This window comes from Carcharhinus amblyrhynchos, chromosome 7, assembly GCF_965287045.1.
Source record: "Carcharhinus amblyrhynchos chromosome 7, sCarAmb.v2.hapA, whole genome shotgun sequence".
NCBI lineage: Eukaryota > Metazoa > Chordata > Chondrichthyes > Carcharhiniformes > Carcharhinidae > Carcharhinus > Carcharhinus amblyrhynchos.
The window spans coordinates 112686934-112708461 of record NC_137330.1 but is presented as its reverse complement, the minus strand read 5'-3'; the positions used below and the strand labels follow the sequence as shown (position 1 = coordinate 112708461).

At 42.0% G+C, this 21528-nt stretch overlaps 1 protein-coding gene and 1 long non-coding RNA gene across 5 annotated transcripts in view; both read left to right on the top strand.

The window, feature by feature from the left end:
• Positions 1-2783, top strand: part of babam2 (BRISC and BRCA1 A complex member 2) — a 177122-nt gene extending 174339 nt beyond the window's left edge. For all 4 annotated transcript variants that reach the window (XM_080192973.1, XM_080192975.1, XM_080192972.1 and 1 more), the window contains one exon: positions 2421-2783. In XM_080192973.1, the coding sequence (XP_080049099.1) occupies positions 2421-2484 (64 nt within the window). In that variant the 3' untranslated portion in view covers positions 2485-2783. The remainder of the gene's footprint in view (positions 1-2420) is intronic.
• The window catches only part of LOC145345225 (uncharacterized), a 790615-nt gene that overhangs the window by 694317 nt on the left and 74770 nt on the right, over positions 1-21528 (top strand). The window lies entirely within an intron of this gene.

Below are 21528 nucleotides of genomic sequence, written 5' to 3'. Positions count from 1 at the left end.
TCATCAAATTTCTCACAGGTCAGTGAGTAGTTCCAGACAATGATTAGCATTCTTTGTGTGGGTTAGGTTGATTGGCCATACTAAAATTGCCCCTTAGTGTCCTGAGATGTATAGGTTAGAGGGATTAGCGGATAAATATGTACAGATATGGGGGTAGGCATGGATGGGATTGTGGTCAGTGCAGACTCGATGGGCCAAGTGGCCTCTTTCTGCACTGTAGGGATTCTATGATCTATTCTATGAAACCGGAAGACCCAGAGGAAACCCATGCAGACATAGGGAGAACATGCAGACTCCGCACAGACAGTGGCCCAAGCTGGGAATTGAATCAGGGTTTCTGGTGCTGTGAGGCAGCAGTGCTAACCATTGTGCCACTGTGCCGCCCTGATCGAATGGCAAGCAGTTTCACCCACAAAAGAACTGGGCTGAGATTGGTATCAAGTAACTTCACAGTAACTTCATTGCAGTGTTAATGTAAGCCTACTTGTGACACTAATAAATAAATTTTAAAACTAAGCGATTGCCAGTCTCAGGAATCATAGATTGTGGAAAACTGAAACATTCACACTGTTACAGTCTGAGGTTCATGCTCAGGCATGTTGGGGCAGAGTTTTATTCTGCACCTGGTTATGCTTACCCTGACCCAAGAATGCATGAGGTTGAAATTGGGTGCCAATATTGATGTTGGCTTCAGCTTCATGCAAATAAAATGCACCAAAGAAAAGATTTATCTTTTATCCAGATATCAGAGTGAGTGAAGCTATTCTAATGAAATAGCAAATAATTATTTAGAAAATTCCAATTTCCAGTGTGGAACAGGACATGCCTCATAGTAATAAAGAAAGATCAGTTATATAGCAGAGGTTTGTGAATAATGTGATTTTTTTTTCAATTGTAATGTTTCAGTTATCTTTTTTGGAACTAATTTACTTTGGTGTTCTGAACCCTTGTAGATATCATATTCATCAGATATATTATACTCAGTTTTTCTCAACAGTAGAATTTTTATAGTGTTAATTGATTATCATGTGTTTTAAGTAGAATTATATCTATTGTCTTGTCATTCTACCAACCTACTTACAGTAAATTACTGAGTGAGGGAAAGGTTGCAGGAAATTTGAACTTTTAAATGGAGGGACTGTATTTCCCTACTTCTCCATCTTCCTCCACCTTCCCACACAGACATATTATCATCGATGTGTCTGTGAATGAAGAGGAACTGAACCATTTCCGTGGAAGTTGTCCTTCGATGAATAACTAAGAGCTGTTCTTTAACAAGGCGGGAGGAAGCAGCCTCTATGACATTTGTGTCTTTTATTCAGTCCCATCTGTTTCTCTGCTTTTGAAATCTGAAGGGGAGGATTAATTATTTTTTGTATTATCTTTTTTTGTGTGTTTTCCATGTCTCCCTGACTGGTTCCATAACTAAGGTTCCTTACTAGGCTTATTCCAAAATCACACTTGAGTTAGCTGTCATAAGATGTCCAAGAGAGGCCCAAGATACCTTTCCCCTATTCTGCACTTGTGGCACAGTGATCAGCACTGCTGCCTCACAGCACCAGGGACCGAAATCCAATTCCTGGCTCGGGTCACTCTCTGTGTGGAGTCTGCACGTTCTCCCCATGTCTGCGTAGGTTTTCTCTGGGTGCTCCGGTTTCCTCACACAGTCCAAAAGACATGCTGGTTAGGTGCATTGGCCATACTAAATTCTCCCTCATTATACTTGAACAGGAGCCAGAGGGGATTTTCACAGTAACTTCATTGTAGTGTTAATATAGCAGTGTTAATAGTGACACTACTTGTGACACTAATAAATACGATTAAAACTTAAAGTTAATAGTTGCTACGATCTGAACTTTATCACATAGATGAAGATTTGCAGCTGAAGCTCTGCCTACTGATAATTTTAGCCAAAAATTCAGGGAGTATGTGGATTTCAGTAAAATTATTGCCAGGATGGATCTGATCAAAATTGCAAAATTATTTGTCCTTGAATAAAGACAGTTAATTTATGTTGCAACATGCGCTGCAATAGCATGTCAGGATTGGCATTTTACCTGTTGCTTCACTGTGTAAGGAGCGCGAAAGGCCGGGTCATCACTTGGCAGAAAATATGTGCCTTCCAACAAGAGAAGAGAAAGATTGCTCTTTGCATATGGCACAGCGACCTTGAGACTAGCTCCCTCAAAGGAAGGAAAGTGGAGGGAAAACCCAAAAAGGAGAAATTCTTATGACAAAATGTTAATTTTCAATTATGCATAATATTTGAGATTGTGTGTGTGTATATATATATATAATATATAGTATATATATGCAGTGAACTATAGAGATGTGTTCAGTCATCAAAGATTTAACTATCTTGTGTGTATCCTTGTGCACTTCATTTTTAACCACAACTCCCTCTCTTTTGTATTTATTAGGGCTTACTTCAAAACCTATGTTCCTCAGTTCCAAGAGGCAGCTTTCGCTAATGGGAAGTTATAGTTGACACCAGAATCCAGAAGGAAGCCAATCAGACAAATATATTTGTTTATTTTAGGAAGTCTTTTGCATTTTTTTCATTCTTCCTCCTGTGTGCTGAAGTCTAACTGTAAGAGCATTGATTTTTACTTTGCTGCAATTCATTGAAGTGTGCCTAAACTATCCTATATAAATGATGGTCTTCTTAAGTTGTTCAGTGGACATAAGCCAGTACAAGTCTATATTGCAATTAACGTGAAATGTTTCAAATGAATGAGAAGAATGTTCCAAGTTACAATAAATATTTCCATGCGAAGCTTGAATGGTCTGTGCTGTTGTTAAAGTGACGATCCAATTATCTTCTCACTCCCCCAGATTTTGGAATTCAGTTCTATTCAACAATAGTGACATATTTGTGCTAAAAAATCTAAGCTGTTCCAGGTTAGATGTAATGTGAATTAGATGCAGAGTAAAGCTTCCTGCACTTCTCATTTATGCTTTCTTAGTGTAAATGAGAACTTACTCAGAGTTAGAGCAAACCTTAAATTTCTCACGTCCTATACTAGACATATTTATGACCTATCTGAATAACATTGGCAGTTTAGTACAAACTTATTTTTATTCATTCATGGGACATGGGCAGCACTGGCTGGCCAGCATTTATTGCCCAGCCCTTGAACTGATTGGCTTGCTAAGGCCATTTCAGAGGGCAGTTGACAGTCAATTACGTTGTTGCAGTTCTGGAGCACATGTAGGCCAAACCAGGTAAGGACAGCAGATTTCCTTCCCTAAAGAACATTAAAACTTATGCCAATTATACCTGGTGACGCGATCTTTGAACAACTGATTTGAGAGTGGCCACACTTGCTCCCCATAGATCTATTAAAGTTAGCAAGGCAGAAAAATTTCATCACTACATAACAGCCTTGATTTAGATCTAGATTTCAGAGGTTCCTTGTTGGAAAAGGACATGGCGATGGATTGGGTCTGGCTATGGACGGTGTGGTTCGGGTGTGCGTAAAGTCCCTGACCTAAAAAATGAGCAGTTTTAGTCTGCTGGTCCCCTTCCTCGTGCTATGTAACAACAACTATGTACATTTATATAGCACTTTTAAAATATTCCAAGGTGCTTCATTATAAAAAGAATATGACACTAAGTCGCATAAGAACAAAGAAAAGTACAGTATGGGAACAGGCTGTTCAGCCCTTTAAGTCTGCCAATTATGGTGCCTTAACTAAACTAAAAAAAACTTCCACCCTGACTTGGTTCATATCCCTCTATCCAGAAACCACCCCCACCCCCCCACATCCATTCATATGGAATTTCCTTCCTAAACCTCTTCATCTGACTTTCCCCCTTAAAAACTATCACTTGACCAAATTTTTCACACTGAGTGGTGGATGCCTGGGACACACTGCCAGAGGAGGTAGTGGAACAGGCACATTAGCAACGTTGTAAGACACATCTGGTTGGGTACATGAATAGGGAGAGAATAGAGAGATATAGACCAAGTAAGGGCAGAAGGGTTTTTTTTCTTTAGTTAAGGCATCATGATCAGCATGGGCTTGGAGGGCCCATAAAGCCTGTTCCTATGCTGTACTTTTCTTTGTTCTTTGTATGGGAGACCAGCCAAGGATGCAGTGCTATAGTCAAGTTTAGACATAACAAAGGGCAGCGCAGTGGTAGCCTCAGGGACCCAGGTTCGAGTCCCAGCTTGGCTTACTGTCTGTGTGGAGTTTGCAATTCCCCCGTATTTGCGTGGGTTTCCTTGGGTGCTGTGGTTTCTTCTCTCAGTCCGAAAGACATGCTGGTTAGATGCATTGGCCGTGCTAAATTCTCCTGTGTACCGAAACAGGCACAACTAGGGATTTTCACAGTAGCTTCATTACAATGTTACTGAAAGCCTACTTGTGACACTAATAAATAAACTTCAAAATTAACAAAGGCATTAATGAGGGTTGCAGCAGTAAGTGCGCTGAAGTCAGGTGATATCATCAAGATGGAAAATAAAGCAGTTAATACAACAAATCTTCATTTTCAACTGAGCAGTAGTTGATTGTTTGCTTTGGGTTTCTTAAGCTTGAAATTCATGCAATTTGAATACAAATAAGTACAGCTATTGAAGTTACAGATTTTTTTTAAAGTACTGAATGATTATAGTGCTTGTTATAGAATGGAATGCTTCCTACAACTGAGCACTCCTGAGGTGAGAAGGGCCTTGTGGGACATTGCTTTTGACTTGACAATGCAACATTACCTTTCCTGGCCTCAGATGGACACCTCCTTACTTGTACATGTGGTACAAATTTCATCTTTAGGCCTTATTTTTCAAGCCAGTCACATTGAATGTTACCATGAACAATCACTTTTGGGTGGCATTGTGCTCTTGTTTTACATTTTTATGTATAATTGTACAGAGTTCACAGTACAAAAGCTACATACATTATTGGTTCATGCCAGTGTTTATGCTACACCTGAGCCTCTTTAACTCCCCTCTTCATTAAACTCTTATCTGCATAACCTTCCATTTCTTTGTACATTCCGTATTATTCTAGCTTTTATTTTAAATTTATCAACTATATCTTGTGGTAATGAGCTCCACATTCTAAACACTGAGGAAAGAATCATCCTCTGAATTTCCTGCTGGATTTATTGATGACTATTGTATGATCCCTAGTTTTAGGCTTTTTCAAAAAAGTTGTTTCTTCTCTACATCCCACCAATCATTTTCATTATCTTGGGATAACATCTATCCAAGTCAAGAAAAAAACCACTTGATGGGCGTTGGGTGGAAGTTCAGAATTCATTTTGTCTCTGACTCCTCATAATTATCAGAGAAAGTATAACCTCCCCTCACACCCACACCACTTGCTCCCCACACCACCCTGGCTCCTGAGTCAAGATCTAGTCGCAGGGTAAAAATCCGGAATTCCCTCCCTAATGACATTTGTGGGTCAACTCACGGGACATGGACTGCAGTGATTCAAGAAGGCAACTCACCGCCACCTTCTTCTCAAGCACATCTAGGGATGGGTAATAAATGCTGGCCACCCAGCAACGCCCATGTTCCCGTTGATGAGGGAGCCCAGAACTAGGGGTCATAACTTGAGGATAACGGATAAATCCTTTAGGACTGAGATGAGGAGAAATTTCTTCATCCAGAGGGTGGTGAATCTGTGGAATTCACTACCACAAAAAGTAGTTGAGGCCAAAATGTGTGATTTCAGAAAGGAATTAGGTATAGCTCTTTTAGCTAAAGGGATCAAGGGATATGGGGGAGAATGTAGGATCAGGATACTGAGTTTGATGATTAGCCACGATCATGATGAATAGCGGAGCAGGCTTGAAGGTCCAAATGTGGTTTGTACTGGATTTAAAAGGACTTACATGCTCAGATTTGCAACTAAGCTGCTGTTACATTCAGAGGTGCTGGATGTACAACAATTATTGCTTCATATCAATATTTATCCAAAAGTTGTGATGCTGGAGTAGACTGTGTGCAATTGGAACTTTATAAAAGCTTTACACACCTCCATGATGGTTCAGCAAGTTGTTTCAAAATCTGTCTCCTCCCTCCAATTTTTTCAGCACACAAATGAATAAAACCTGGGTGCTGCATTCCACTTACCCTGTCGTAATGTCTTACAAGAATTATTTATGGAAGTGTTGTTAGGACTGCCAACTCATTTATTTTATTTATTAGTGTCAAAAGTAGGCTTACATTAACACTGCAATGAAGTTACTGTGAAAATCCCCTGGTTGCCACATTCTAACACCTGTTCAGGTACACCAAGGGAAAATTTAGTATAGCCAATGCACCTAACCAGCGCACAGTTATAAACTGAACATGTTCAGTGCGCTAGTGCAGTGTCTCATTGTCTGAATATTAATTTCCCACTGTTACAATGCTACTGTTGTTTGCCCATTTACAGGCATTCATATTTTTGTGCTGAATTGTGCTCAGATTTCAACATGCCCTACTAGCTTGTGCCGGATTTAAAATAACTTACATGCTCAGATTCAAAACTAAACTGCTTTATGTTCAGAGGTGCCGGATGTGCAACAATTATTGCTTCATACCAATATTTACACACAAGTTGTGATGCTTGCGTAGACTGTGTGCAACTGGAACCTTATATAAGCTTTACACACCTCCCATGATGGTTTTATCCACAAGTAAGATTAAGCATTAAGTAATGTTTGCTTCAGCAAGTTCTTTCAAGATCTGTCTCCTCCAGGTTTTTTTCAGACACTGCTAAATTCTAAACTCATTTATCTTCTGACTCCAGGGCATCCCAAGCAGGAATCACTGATAAAATGGTCTGCAGTGGTTGGAAAATCAAAACAGATGGCAATGTGAGTTAAAGTAGTTGCACTATTTTCAGGCTATCTGTATAAATTAAAAAGGAACTTGACACAGTTGTAGGTAAGCGCATTCCAATGCAAAGCTTCAGGATCAAACAACAACTAAACTTTAACCTGAGCTTTTGTTTACTTAACAATAATTTGACTTAAATTACTTGAAGAAACATAGATCTGCTTTAGTGGGATAGTTCATTGAATAATATAATGTGGAGGGACATAAACCAGGGCTTTGCATTCATTTGGTTAACATGCCAATGGAAATTTCTGAGAATAGTGTTGGTGGATTACTGGAACAGGGCAAATTTGGCAGAGGTGTTTGGACAAGTTGAGTTTGCAGAGGTCAGGAGGGAGGTGTTGCACAAGCAGGGTGTGGAGGTAACAAAAGCACAGATAAGAGTTTTGGCAGCATGCTTTGAGGTAAGGATGGGAGAAACTGGTGTTTCAGAGGTGAAAGTAAACTGTGATAGAACAGAAGTGAAATTTCACTTCACGGTGAATAGGTTACCAAAATTGTACCTCTCTGCTTCAGACAAAATGAACAACTTAAGAGTTAGTGACTAGAGTACAGAGGTTTTGGGGGAAGCCCAAAAAGGTGGATTGCATTTTGATGGGAAAAAAACGTTTGAAAGAAGAACAAATATATTTACAACATATATAGAGCCATTGGTGATCTCAGCACTTCCCAAGTGCTTCACTGTCAAAGAAGAACTTTTACAGTGTACTTACTGAAGTGTAAGATATGTAGCAGCTAGTTTATCCACCACAAGTGTTGATGTTGAATTACAACACAGGCAGAGCAACAATGTATGGTGCTCAGCTGTCACGATGTCTGTGCATAATATCGCCGAGAGGTAGTGTTTACATGGGAATAGAAACTTTTAAAGCACTCTATTGGTGATCATTGAAGGTCAGAAGGAAAAGCATTTTTGTTTTCGCAATGTTTAAAGTTTATTAATGTCACAAGTAGGCTTACATTAACACTGCAGTAAAGTTACTGTGAAAATCCTAGAGTGTGTGATGATGTGTGTGATACTACAAAGCTGAGTTTACTGTCCATCTGTAGTTTCCGATGACTGAGCAGTTTGTTGGACCACCTCAGTAAGGTCTTTGACAAGATCCCTCATGGCAGACTGCTGCAGAAGGTGAAGTCGCATGGAATCAGAGGTCAGCTGGCAAGGTGGATACAGAACTGGCTCAGTCATATAAAATGGAGGGTAGCAGTAGAAGGAGCATTTCTGAACGGAGGGCTGTGACAAGTGATGTTCCTCAGGGATCAGTGCTGGGACCTTTGCTGTTTGTAATATATGTAAATGATTTGAAGGAAAATGTAACTGGTTTGATTAGTAAGTTGCAGATGACACAAAGGTTGGTGGATTTGCAGATAGCAATGAGGACCATCAGAGGATTCTACAGCAGGATATAGATCAGTTGAAGGCTTGGGCGGAGAGATGGCAGATGGAGTTCAATCTGGACAAATGTGAGGTAATGCATTTTGGAAGGTCAAATATAGATAGGAAATATATAGTAAATGGCAGAATCCTTAAGAGTATTGATAGACAAAGGGATCTGGGTGTGCAGGTACACAGGTCACTGAAAGTGGCAACACAGGCGGAAAAGGTAGTCAAGAAGGCATACGGCATTCTTGCCTTCATTGGCCTGGGCATTGAGTTTAAAAGTTGGCAAGTCACGTTGCAGCTTTATAGAACCTTAGTTAGACCGTACTTGGAATATAGTATTCGATTCTGGTTGCCACACTACCAGAAAGATGTGGAGGCTTTGGAGAGGGTACAGAAAAGATTTATGAAGATGTTGCTTGATATGGTGGGCATTAGCTATGAGGAGAGGTTGGATAAACTTGGTTTGTTCTCACTGGAACGACGGAGGTTGAGGGGTGACCTGATAGAAGCCTACAGGATTATGAGAGGCATGGACAGAGTGGATAGTCAGAAGCTTTTTCCCAAGCTGAGAGAGTCAATTACTAGGGGGCAAAGGTTTAAGGTGCAAGGGGCAAGGTTTAAGGGAGATGTACGAGGCAAGTTTTTTACACAGAGGGTGGTGGGTGTCTGGAACACGCTGCCAGGGGAGGTAATGGAAGCAGATATGGTATTGAGTTTTAAGGGGCGTCTGGACAAATACATGAATAGGATGGGAATAGAGGGATATAGTTCCCTGGAAAGGTAGGTTTTAGTTCAGCCGGGCAGCATGGTTTGTGCAGGCTTGGAGGGCCAAAGGACCTGTTCCTGTACTATAGTTTACCTTGTTCTTTGTGCACTCATTTTGCACCTCCCATACATTGTGGGACTTGAGTCATGTGTAGACCAGACCATGGAGAAATGGAAGGGTCATTAATGAAGCTGTTAGAATTTCACAGTAGCTTTTGTGGCCATTTCTGATTCCAGCTATAAATTACCATTTTTATTGAATGTAATTTTCACAATTTGTCATGGTTAGATTTGAACTAATGGCTCAGGGTTGCGAGCACAGTACCATAATCACTAAGCTACTATGCTCGCTTTTGTTCTATTTCTAGAAATGTGGTGGTTACATTGGGAGCAGATTCTACTGCCATAGAATCAAGCAAACAGCTGATCATGAAGAGAAGAAGTGGAGGAGGAGGATGGATGGGTAAAATAAACAGTATAGCATTAGTCACTTCCAGCAGGACAGTCTAGTCCTGTGGACACAGAAAGACAGATTCGTGAATGTAAACAAAAGCAGCCCCGTGTTACAGGAGACTGATCATTATGCAGCTGTGTATTTATGTATATAAAATCCCTACAGTGCAAAAGGAGGCTGTTTGGCCCATCGGATCTGCATCAACTTTCTGACATCATTCCTCCTAGGCCCTAGATCCATAGCCCCACATATTTATCCCACTAATACCCCTAATCTACACAGCTCAGATGCAATTTAGCATGATCAATCCACCTAATCTGCACATTTTTGGAGTGTGGGACGAAACCACAGCACCCAGGGGAAACCCATGCAGACACAGAGAGAATGTGCAAACTCCACACAGACAGTGACCCAAGGCTGGAATCAAACCCAGGTCCCTAGCACTGTGAGCCAGCAGTGCTAACTACTTAAGTAAATAGGAAAATACCTTTTATTTTCTTGGAACCAATCAAAAAATGCTTCACTCTCATAGGAAAAATCTCTTTCTAGATTTTGTGGTGAGGCCCTCTCGCACTTCCATATCCAGCAAACCCATTTTATGACAGCATAACATCTGACTTGACGACAGCCAATGGCAGGTGGGATATATATGCGACAGGCTGAACTTCCATCTTAAAGACAGCAGGAATCAGGAAATCTCCGGTCTAAGCCTGCCTGCCTCATGAGAAAGTCAGTAAGAAGTCTCACAACTCCAGGTTAACATCAGGTGATGAAGGAACAGTGCTCCGAAAGCTAGTGGTGTTTGCTCCCAAATAAACCTGTTGAACTTTAACCTGGTGTTGTGAGACTTCTTACTGTGTTTACCCCAGTCCAACGCCGACATCTCCACATCATGAGACAGTGCCAGCAAAGACGGGATCTTCTTTCTCGGGGGGAGGGTGATGGCCCATCCACCAATATGTAGACTGTCACAAGGACTGCTGAGCGACAAGATCCATCTCCATGCTCTGGGACTGTGTTCCAGTTACAATAAAATTAATAAAACATAAAAAAAACACTCACTCCTCAAAGCCCCAATCCTCTACACATCTATGTCCCATTCATGCCACCACATGTCCTGATTCTACTCCCATTCCCTCAATGCAAAGCTATAGCCTTCCACTCACCCATGGTCCCTTGTACCCTTCTTGCCAAGCCATGACATTTCCATCTCTATGATGTGGAGATGCTGGCGTTGGACTGGGGTAAACACAATAAGAAGTCTCACAACACCAGGTTAAAGTCCAACAGGTTTATTTACTACCAAATAAATCTGTTGGACTTTAACCTGGTGTTGTGAGACTTCTTACTCTATTTTCATCTCTATCCAAGATATTGTCTGCACACTAACAAACCCTGTTGTAACAACAGAATGTGGGAAAAGTATTTTTTAACCATTCTTTTATGACTTCCTGCTTTTTTAAAAAAAACCTTTCAGTACAGCTCTGTAAGAGTTTCAATCATCCACGCCCTTCCAAGAATCAATAACTGAAATAGCCAATAATTAAAACCTCTTTAGCTTGTGTAACTACATATTATGTAAGTACATATTGTGTAATTGATAGAACAAATCAAAGATGCAAAATGAGACTTGGATGAAAGCCTGGACATCTAGGCCCATGGGGAGGCATAGCAAGGCACAGTGGGGTCTGACATTTCCTCATCCAGAATACGGTTCACGATATCTCTCGCGTGCCATGAACCATAAAAGCTGGCCCAACTATATGATAATTGTGGAAGACTAGGACATGGTTATCCTTGCAATGGAGTTGGCCAGTACAGAATGTGAACTCTTAACCCACACTGATAAAAATCGGAGGCACCCGGAATGGGGCCTAGGATGCCAGAATTGGGTCCCAGCAGTCATTTTAACATCTCCATGGAGTCTCCCCAACGTCTTGACAATCTAGTCCAAAATGGCTGTTGCACAAAATACTCTTAATTAGCTCACATTTCCTAGTGTTGATTTTTTTCTTCAGAACTACACTGTCTCAGATCTTTGCAATTCCTTTTAGTGCATTTTTTACCCCCAAAACAATACCTGATAAATTAAAGACTGTAGGAATTTTCCACAAAACCTAATCTCCATCGCACCTTCAGGATTCATTACCCAAGATAATGCTGTGGGGACCCAGGTTCAAATCCACTATGGCAGATAGTGAAAATTGAATTCAGTATAAAGCTGGAATTGGAAGCCTAATGATGACCATGGAACTTTTGTTGATAGTTGTAAAAACCTATCTGGGTTCACTAATGTCCTTCAGGGAAGGAAATTTTCCACCCTTAACCTGGCCTAGCTGACGTGTGACTCCAGATCCACAGCAATGTGGTTGACTCTTAAATTCCCTCTGAGATGGGCTAGTCAGCCACTCAGTTCAGGGTGATTAGGAATAGGCAACAAATGCTGGCCCAGCCAAAGATGCCCACATCCCATGAATGGAAGATAAGACATAAGAACATAAGAAATAGGAGCAGGAGTAGGCCATCTAGCCCCTCGAGCCTGCCCCGCCATTCAATAAGATCATGGCTGATCTGAAGTGGCTCAGTTCCACTTTCCCGCTTTCTCCCCATAACCCTTAATCCCCTTGCCTACCAAAAACCTATCTACCCGCATCTTAAATATATTTAGCGAGGCAGCCTCCACCACTTCAACGGGCAGAGAATTCCAGAGATTCACCACCCTTTGAGTGAAGAAGTTCCTCCTCAACTCCATTCTAAACTGCTCCCCCCCTTATCTTGAGGCTGTGCCCTCTAGTCCTGCTGTCCTTTCTGAGCGGGAAGAACCTCTCCACCTCTACCCTATCCATCCCCTTCATCATCTTATACATCTCAATAAGATCCCCCCTCATCCTTCTAAACTCCAACGAGTACAAGCCCAGTCTATTCAGTCTCTCTTCATATTTCAACCCCCTCAACTCCGGTATCAGCCTAGTGAACCTCCTCTGCACTCCCTCCAAGGCCAAAATATCCTTGCGCAAGTGCGACGACCAAATCTGCACACAGTACTCCAGCTGCGGCCTCACCAGTGCCCTGTACAGTTGCAGCAAGACCTCCCTGCTTTTATATTCAATCCCCCTCGCTATGAAGGCCAGCATCCCATTTGCCTTCCTGATCACCTGCTGCACCTGTAGGCTGGGTTTTTGCAACTCATGCACAAGGACCCCCAGGTCCCTCTGCACCATAGCATGCTGCAGCTTTTCGCCCTTTAAATAGTAGTCCCTCCTACTATTATTCCTGCCAAAGTGGATAACCTCACACTTGCCAACATTGTATACCATCTGCCAGGTCCTCGCCCACTCGCTCAGCCTATCTAGATCCCTCTGCAGACTTTCTACACCCTCCGCACAATTTGCTTTACCACTTATTTTTGTGTCATCAGCAAATTTCGACACCCTACACTCAGCTCCCTCCTCCAGATCATCTATATAAATGGTAAATAGCTGAGGCCCCAGCACCGATCCCTGGGGCACTCCACTAGTCACCAACCACCAATCCGAATAGTGCCCATTGACACCTACTCTCTGCCTCCTATTTGACAGCCAATCCTCTATCCACGCTAACACCTTACCCCCAACTCCATGCCCCCTAACCTTCTGTAACAACCTTTTGTGCGGCACCTTATCAAACACCTTCTGAAAATCGAGAAATACCACATCCACCGGTTCCCCTCCATCCACCGCACTAGACACATTCTCATAGAATTCCAATAAATTCGTCAGACACGACTTCCCCTTAACGAATCTGTGCTGCGTCTGCTCTATCAAACAATTCTTCTCAAGATGCCTCGCTATTTCTTCTTTGATGACGGATTCAAGCATTTTTCCTACAACAGACGTTAAACTAACCGGCCTATAATTCCCTGCCTTTTGCCTGCTACCCTTTTTAAACAGCGGAGTAACATTAGCTGTTTTCCAATCTTCCAGCACTTCCGCAGAATCCAGCGAGGTTTGGAAAGTAATCACTAAGGCATCCACTATCACCTCTGCTATTCCCTTCAGAACCCTGGGATGCATTCCATCCCGTCCTGGGGACTTGTCCACCATCAGCCCCACTAGTCTGTTGAGCACTACCTCTCTAGTGACAGTGATCTCATTCAGGCCCTCAACTCCTACCATCCTTCTATCTTTAACACCCGGCAAACTATTTGCGTCCTCCTCCGTGAAGACCGAAGCAAAAAACTTATTTAAGGCCTCAGCCATTTCCTCATCCCCACCACTAACTCCCCCCTCTCATCCTCTAAGGGTCCAACATTCACCCTAGCCAGCCTCCTCCTCTTTATATATTTATAAAAACTCTTACTATCCTTTTTTATATTTAGCACTAGTTTAGCTTCATAGTCTATCCTTCCTTTCTTTATCAACTTCTTCGTCATTCTTTGTTGATTTTTAAACCTCTCCCAATCCTCTACTCTCCCACTACTTTTAGCCACTCTAAATGCATCAGCTTTTAATTTAATACTCTCCTTTATCTCCTTCATTAACCACGGCTGATTATCCCTTCTCCTATGATCCTTCTTTACCATCGGAATAAATTTCTGCTGAGCACCAAGAAATATCTCCTTAAAGATCCTCCACTGTTCCTCAGCAGTCCTACCGACCAATCTGCGCCCCCAATCTACATTTGCCAATTCCTCTCTCATCCTATCGTACTCCTCTCTGTTCAAACAGAGGACACAGGTCCGGGACCCTACTTTCTCATCCTCCATCTGCGTCAAAAACTCAACCATACAATGATCACTCTTCCCAAGAGGATCCCTCACAACAAGGTCCCTAATTCTACCTGCCTCATTACATAACACCAGATCTAAGATAGCTCGCTCCCTCGTCGGCTCCAGCACACACTGTTCAAGGAAACTATCCCGTGAGAATACCTGTGAGAACTGCTTGGTACTTACCAAGTAACTCCAACATAACCCCAAAGTCACAAATAAACAGCATCACTGGAGATCCACTTCTGTGCTAGTAAAGTAATGGATTTGTTAGAAATCAGATCTGCGGATGAAATTTTAGCATGACCAGCAAAGGAATCAGCAAGAAATGAACTGTAGACAAAATCTCAGATAAGTATAGGGGCAATGCACATACGTATATTGAGTTGAACAGGAAACATACATAGGGTTTACACAGGAAATGAAAAGGGACAATTCGCTGCTGTGATCCTCTGCATTCGAGTGGGAGGCACTAAATTGCAGCGCAGAAAATCTGAATAATATCACTCCTTAGAAAATATGAATCCATCTTTCCAGGCCTCCTCGGTGGTAAGTTTCTATGTTTCTATAGTATTTCCATTTGGTTTAGACAACGGATACATTTTTACCCAGAGTGGTATTTCTGAGTTGCATTGCTGGGTGACTTACTGTAAAATCTACAACCCACGACTCACTGTGTTTGTAATTGCCGTAGTACACCTCATTATTATTAGCAGAACAATGTGGCAATGTGCAAGACTAATCAGTGGTGCACTGGAAGTCAATGCATTGTAATTAGTATAAATTCAGGGAATTTTTTTTTCTCTGTAAACCTTTTGAACCTTTCCAAATGTGATGACGATATTGTCTGGAATTTTGTAATGTGGTAAGTTCCTCATTTGACATTTTGATTTATAAAGCAAATGTAAATGCCCAAATGCTTGTTCCATTATGTTCCCAGAGTTTTCTTTTCTCAGGAAGTGACCATCTTTGGCATTTCCCTCGTTGTACTTGTGAAAGTGGTGGTGAACCACCTTCTTGCACAGTGCAATCTTCATGGTGTAGATACACTCACAGTGCTGTTAGGAAAGGAGTTCCAGGAGTCTGACTGAGCGATAATGAATGAACAGTGGTCTCTTTCCCTGTCAGGATGGTGATTGGCTTGGAGGGGAACTAACAGATTTTTTTCTATTCATTCATGGGACATGGGTGTTGCTTGCTGGCCAGCATTTATTGCCCTTAAGAAGATGGTGGTGAGCTGCCTTCTTGAACCGTTGCAGTTCATGTTCTGTGGGTTGACCCACAATGCCGTTAAGGAGGAAATTCCAGGATTTTAATCCAGTGGCTGCGAAGAAACGGTACTATATTTCCAAGTCAGGTTGATGAGTGGCTTGGAGGGGAACTTGCAGGTGCTTGTATTCCCATTTATCTCCTGCCTTTGTCTGAGACAGAAGTGGTCACAGTTTGGAAGGTACTATCTAAGGATCTTTGGTGAGAGGCTGTACATTTGCATGTACACAGTGGTGTACATGTTTCTGTTGCCTTTGTCCTTCTTGGTGGTAGAGGTCATGGGTTTGGAAAATTCTTCTGAAGAAGCCTTGGCAATTTACTGCAATCCGTTTTGTGGATTCTCCACACTGTTGCCACTATGTGCTACTAGTGGAGAGAATAAATGTTTAGGGTCGTAAATTAGGTGCTAAAAAAATGAGTTAATTTGTCTTGGATGGTGTCAAGCTTTTTTGAGTGTTGTTGGAGCTGCACTCATCCAGGCAAGTGGAGAGTATTCCATCACATTATTGAACAGTGCCTTGTAGATGGTGGAAAGGCTTTGGGGAATTGGGAGGTGAATTACTTGCCTTAGAATTCCCAGCCCCTGTCTTGCTCTTGTAACATGGTATCTCTTTGATTGGTTCAGTTGATTTTCTGGTTAATGGTGGATCTCCCATAGGATATTGATGATGGCAGATTTACCACTGTACGGCAAGAGCAGGGATAGAAGGTATTATAATAAAAATTAGCAGATGACACTAAAGTAGGTGGGATAGTAAGTTGCAATGAGGAAATAAGATATTTACAAATGAATGTGGATAGGTTAAGTTAAAGTATTAGGTTATCCATTTTGGTTGGAAAAATACAAAGGCAACTTACTATCTAAATGGAGAGTGCTTTGGCGCAGAGGGATCTGGGTGCCCTTGTGCATGAATCACAGAAAACTAATATACAGGCAATAAGGAAGGCAAATGGAATTTTGGCATTTATTGCTAAAGGAGAAGAGTATTAAAGCAGGGAAGTGTTGCTGAAACTGTACAAGACATTAGGAGGCCTCACCTGGAGTTTTGTGCACAGTTTTGGTCCCCTTACATGAGGAGGGATGTAGTTACACTGCAGACAGTTCAGTGGAGTTTCACTAGATTGATTCCAGAGGTGAGGGGTTTGTATTATGAAGAGAAGTTGGCCTATGTTCTCTGGAGTTTAGAAGAATGAGAAGAGATTGAATTGAGATTTACAAGATGATAAGGGGGTTTACAGGGTAAATGTAGAGAGAATGTTTCCTTTTGTGGGGCAATTAGAACAAGAGCTCATGGTTTTAGATAAACGATAGTAGATTTAAAACAGAGATGAGGAGAAATTACTTTTCTCGAGGGGTGGTGAATTTACTACCTCAGAGTGAGGGGGATGTCAGGACAAAGAGTAGATTTAAGGAGAAGATAGACAGATTTTTAATTAGTAAGTGTTTGAAGGGTAAAGGAGAATGAGCAGGAGTTGAGACTGAGATGAGATCACCATGAGCATTCTGAATGGTGGAGCAGGCTCGATGGGCTGAATTGCGTACTTCTGCTCCTAATTATTATGTTCTTTATTCCTTTGTTTAGTGCTTTATATTTGTCTGCAATAAGTCAGTAGATAGGAGCAGAATAAGCAATTTAGCACTGCCCCGCTCCCCCACCCTGAACATTCTCCAGCATTCAGAAAGATATTTGTTGTGCTTTTACATCAATTCCAATTTTGAGCCCTACCCCTCAAATCCAAAAATGTCCAGGTTAGATGGATTGGCCATGTTAAGTTGTTTCTTAAAGCAGAATTTAAAGGAAAAGATTCTAAGTGCCAAGCGAGCATGAAAATGGGAGAGATTTGCACTGATCTTTTTGGGCGAGTTAGAGCAGAATCCCTACAGTGCAGAAGGAGGCCATTTGGTCCATCAAGCCTACACAGACAACAATTCCAGCCAGGCCTGATCCCCGTAACCCAATGAATTCCTTGTTGCAGTCATATGACACTTAATTAATAAAAAAGAGCCAGGATGCAATTCTCGCCAGCTACTGAGCTCTTAGGCCGCCATTACGCAGGTACCCCGATCTCACAGTGCACTTGGAGATATCCTATCACACCCTGAACATCCATGATTGAACATCCACTGCCCTCTGGAGTAGAGAATTCCAAAGATTCACAACCCTCTGAACAAATGTCTTCTCATCTCACCTAATCCTGAAACTGTAACTCATAGTTCTAGATTGCAGCCTCTCAGCATCTAACATGTCAAACTTATTGAAGATTTCAGGCAATTCAGTGATATCACCTCTCATTCTTGTAATCCTCATAAATATCAGCCCATTCTACTTAATTTCCCCTGATAGGTGAGCCCTATTATTCTAAAAATCAATGTGGTGAACCTTTGTTGAACACATTTTAAGGAAAGTATATTCTTGCTTAATTAAGAATATCAAAGTTGTACATGATACACCATATATAATTGCATAATAATAAAAGCAAAATACTGCGGATGCTGGAAATTTGAAATAAAAATAGAAAGGCAGCATCTGTGGAGGGAGAAACAGAGTTTAATATTTCAAGTCCAATATGACTCATATTCCATTCCAACGAAGTCATATTCAACAGTCAATATAATTGCAACAAGACTTCCTTATTTGCATATTCTGACCACCTTGTAATAAAGACTGTAATTTGTGAATGCCAGAACACCTTGCGTCCCAATGTTTATTAACCCCTTGTCCCTTTTTAAAAAAAATCTACTTTTCTTTTAAACGGAGTTATTTCACACTTCTCTGCATTATACTCGGTCTGCCATCTTGTCCAATCACTTAATCGGTCTCCGAATGCACAGCATTTACAGTTTCCTCACAGCTTACTTTTCCAAAGCCCAGCATGGCACTGTGGCACAGTAGTTAACACTGCTTCCTCACAGCACCACGGGCCCAGTTTCAATTCCAGCCTTGGATCACTGTCTGTGCAGAGTCTGCACGTTTTTCCCAGGTCTGCATGGGTTTCCTCCAGTTTCCTTCCACAGTCCAAAAGACATTCTGGTTAGGTGCATTGGCTATGCTAAATTCTCCCTCAGTGTACACGAACAGGCGCTGGAGTATGGTGACTAGGGGATTTTCACAGTAACTTAATTGCAGTGTTAATGTAAGCCTACTTGTGATACTAATAAATTAACCTTAAAAACATTATTTTTAAGTTAATTTACCGTTTTTCTGCCAAGCTTACTGATCTGAATTGCCTCTTCTAATTCCAGCGCCCTGCCCTGTTTGGTTTGATCTTCAAATCCCATTACTTTATACTGAATTTCTGAACCTGGGTTATTTATGTAAATTTCAACCCATAATATTTCCGCCACTGACCCCTGAGACACCCTGTTCGGTACAACACTTCCCTCTGGCTAACTCTTGCAATCGGTCTCCACTGTTCCTTGCGCTGGAGACATTTTTTTCGTTTATCCATTAGCATTAAAAAAAATTGTCAGGACAGCAAAAACATACCATCTTCTTCAATAGATCTGAATAGCTATTCAAAAAAACAAATTAAAAAAGAGGTTGAATACTCTTTGATTGTAAATGTGTAAACATTTAACTAAAAGAGCTGAAGGTCTTTTAATATTATCTTTAACTGAGAGAAAGTTAATGGCATTCTTCTTCTTTGGCAGTGACTCAGGGTGGAGGATAGCTTGCTTCCACGTTGGGTGGTGGGTTCCTAACTGAGTAGTCCAATGCTGGAGTTGCAGACTCTGCCACAGGCTTGGGAACTGCTATTTGACGAGGTGGATGGGCAGGACACTTTGGATTCTGTGCTGTCTCTCTGCTGTTTACACTTGCCCTCCATGTTCTTCCACCCAGGGACACTCAAGGTGATTGGTACCTCCACAGACGCATCTTCTCCAGTTTGTGAGGCCTTTTTATTTTATTCATTCGTGGGAAATGTGCATCGCTGGCTGGCCAGTATTTACTGCCTGTTCTTAGTCCGAAGACATGCTGGTTAGGTGCATTGGCCATGCTAAATTCTCCCCCAGTTTACCCAAACAGATGCTGCAGTGTGACAACAAGGGGATTTTCATAGTAACTTCATTGCGGTATTAATGTAAACCTACTTTTGACACTCATGGACTGCAGTGATTCAAGAAGGCAGTTCACCACCACCTTCTCAAGGGCAACTAGGGATGGGCAATAAATGCTGGCCAGCCAGCAACACTCATGTCCTACAAATGAATTTAAAAATAAATAAATAAACTTTAGTTGTCCTTGTTCAGAGGGCAGTTGAGAGTCAACCACATTGCTGTGGCTCTAGTCACATTTTGATTTGATTTGATTTATTATTGTCTCATGTATTAGTATAAAGTGAAAAGTATTGTTTCTTGCGCGCTATACAGACAGAGCATACCATTCACAGAGAAGAAAACAAGAGAGTGCAGATTGTAGTGTTACAGTCATAGCTAGGATGTAGGGAAAGATCAACTTAATGCCAGATAGTTCCATTCAAAAGTCTGATGGCAGCAGGGAAGAAGCTGTTCTTGAGTCGGTTGGTACGTGACCTCAGACTTTTTTATCTTTTTCCTGACGGAAGAAGGTAGAAGAGAGAGAATGTCCAGAGCGTTTGGGGCCCTTAATTATGCTGGGTGCTTTGCCGAGGCAGCAGGAAGTGTAGACAGAGTCAATGGGTGAGAGGCTGGTTTGCGTGATGGATTGGGTTGCATTCATGACTTTTTGTAGTTTCTTACTGTCTTGGGCAGAGCAAGAGCCATACCAAGCTGTGGTACAACCAGAAAGAATGCTTTCTATGCTGCATCTGTAAAAGTTGGTGAGAGTCATAGCTGACATGCCAAATTTCCTTAGTTTTCTGAGAAACTAGAGGCGTTGGTGGATTTTTTTAACTATAGTGTTGGCATGGGGGGACCAGGACTGTTCGTTGGCAATCTGGACACTTAAAAACTTGAAGCTTTTGACCATTTCTACATTGTACCCATTGATGTGGACAGGGGCATGTTTTCCACTACACTTCCTGAAGTCGATGACAATCTGTTTTGTTGACATTGAGGCAGAGATTATTGTTGCTGCACCAGTTCACCAGATCCCCTACCTCATTTCTGTACTCTGTCTTGTCATTGTTTCAGAACTGACACACTACGGTGATGTCATCAGCAAAATTGAAAATCAAGTTGGAGGGGAATTTGGCCGCACAGTCATATATGTATCAAGAATATACTGGGGGGCTGAGAACGCAACCTTGTGGGGCACTGGTGTTGAGGATGATCGCGGAGGAGGTATTGTTGTCTATCCTTACTGACTGCAATCTGTGAGTTAGGAAGTTCAGGATCCAGTTGCAGAGGAAGGTGCCAAGGCCCAGGCCACGGACTTTGGAGATGAGTTTCGTAGGAATAATCATGTTGAAGGCAGAGCTGTAGTTAATAAATAAGAGTCTGACATAGGTGTCCTTGTTATGTTGGTGTTCCAGGGTTGAGTGCTGGACCAGGGAGGTGACATCTGCTGTGGACCTGTTGCAATGGTAGATGAACTGTAGTGGATCCAGGCAGCCTGGGAGGCTGGAATTGAATCTTGCCATGACTAACCTTTCAAAGTACTTCATGATGATGGATGTCAGAGCCACTAGACGATAGTTATTAAGGCATGTGGCTTGACTTTGTTTCGGTACTGGGATGACGGTTGTCTCCTTGAAGCAGATAGGGACCTCAGATTGCTGTAAAGAGAGGGTGAAGATGTCTGCAAATACCCCTGCCAGCTGATCCACACAGGGTCTGAGTGTGAGTTGCCCGGATGGGGTACCACGAGGTACCTCATCCGGGCCGGTTGTTTTCCATAGGTTCGAGAAGGCTGTTCTGACATTTGCAATGGTGACCTCAGACACAGGTTCATCCATGGCTTCAGTGGTGGAGGCGTGTTCTCGCTGACCTCTTGCTCAAAATGGGCATTGAATGCTTTGAATTCATCAGACAGAGGTGCGTTGGGGTCAGCATCTTTTACATCTTGAAATCTGTTATGTCTTGTAGACCTTGCTGTAGTTGGCAGGGGTCTGTATGGCTAGCCTGAGACTCTAGCTTGGTCTGATACTG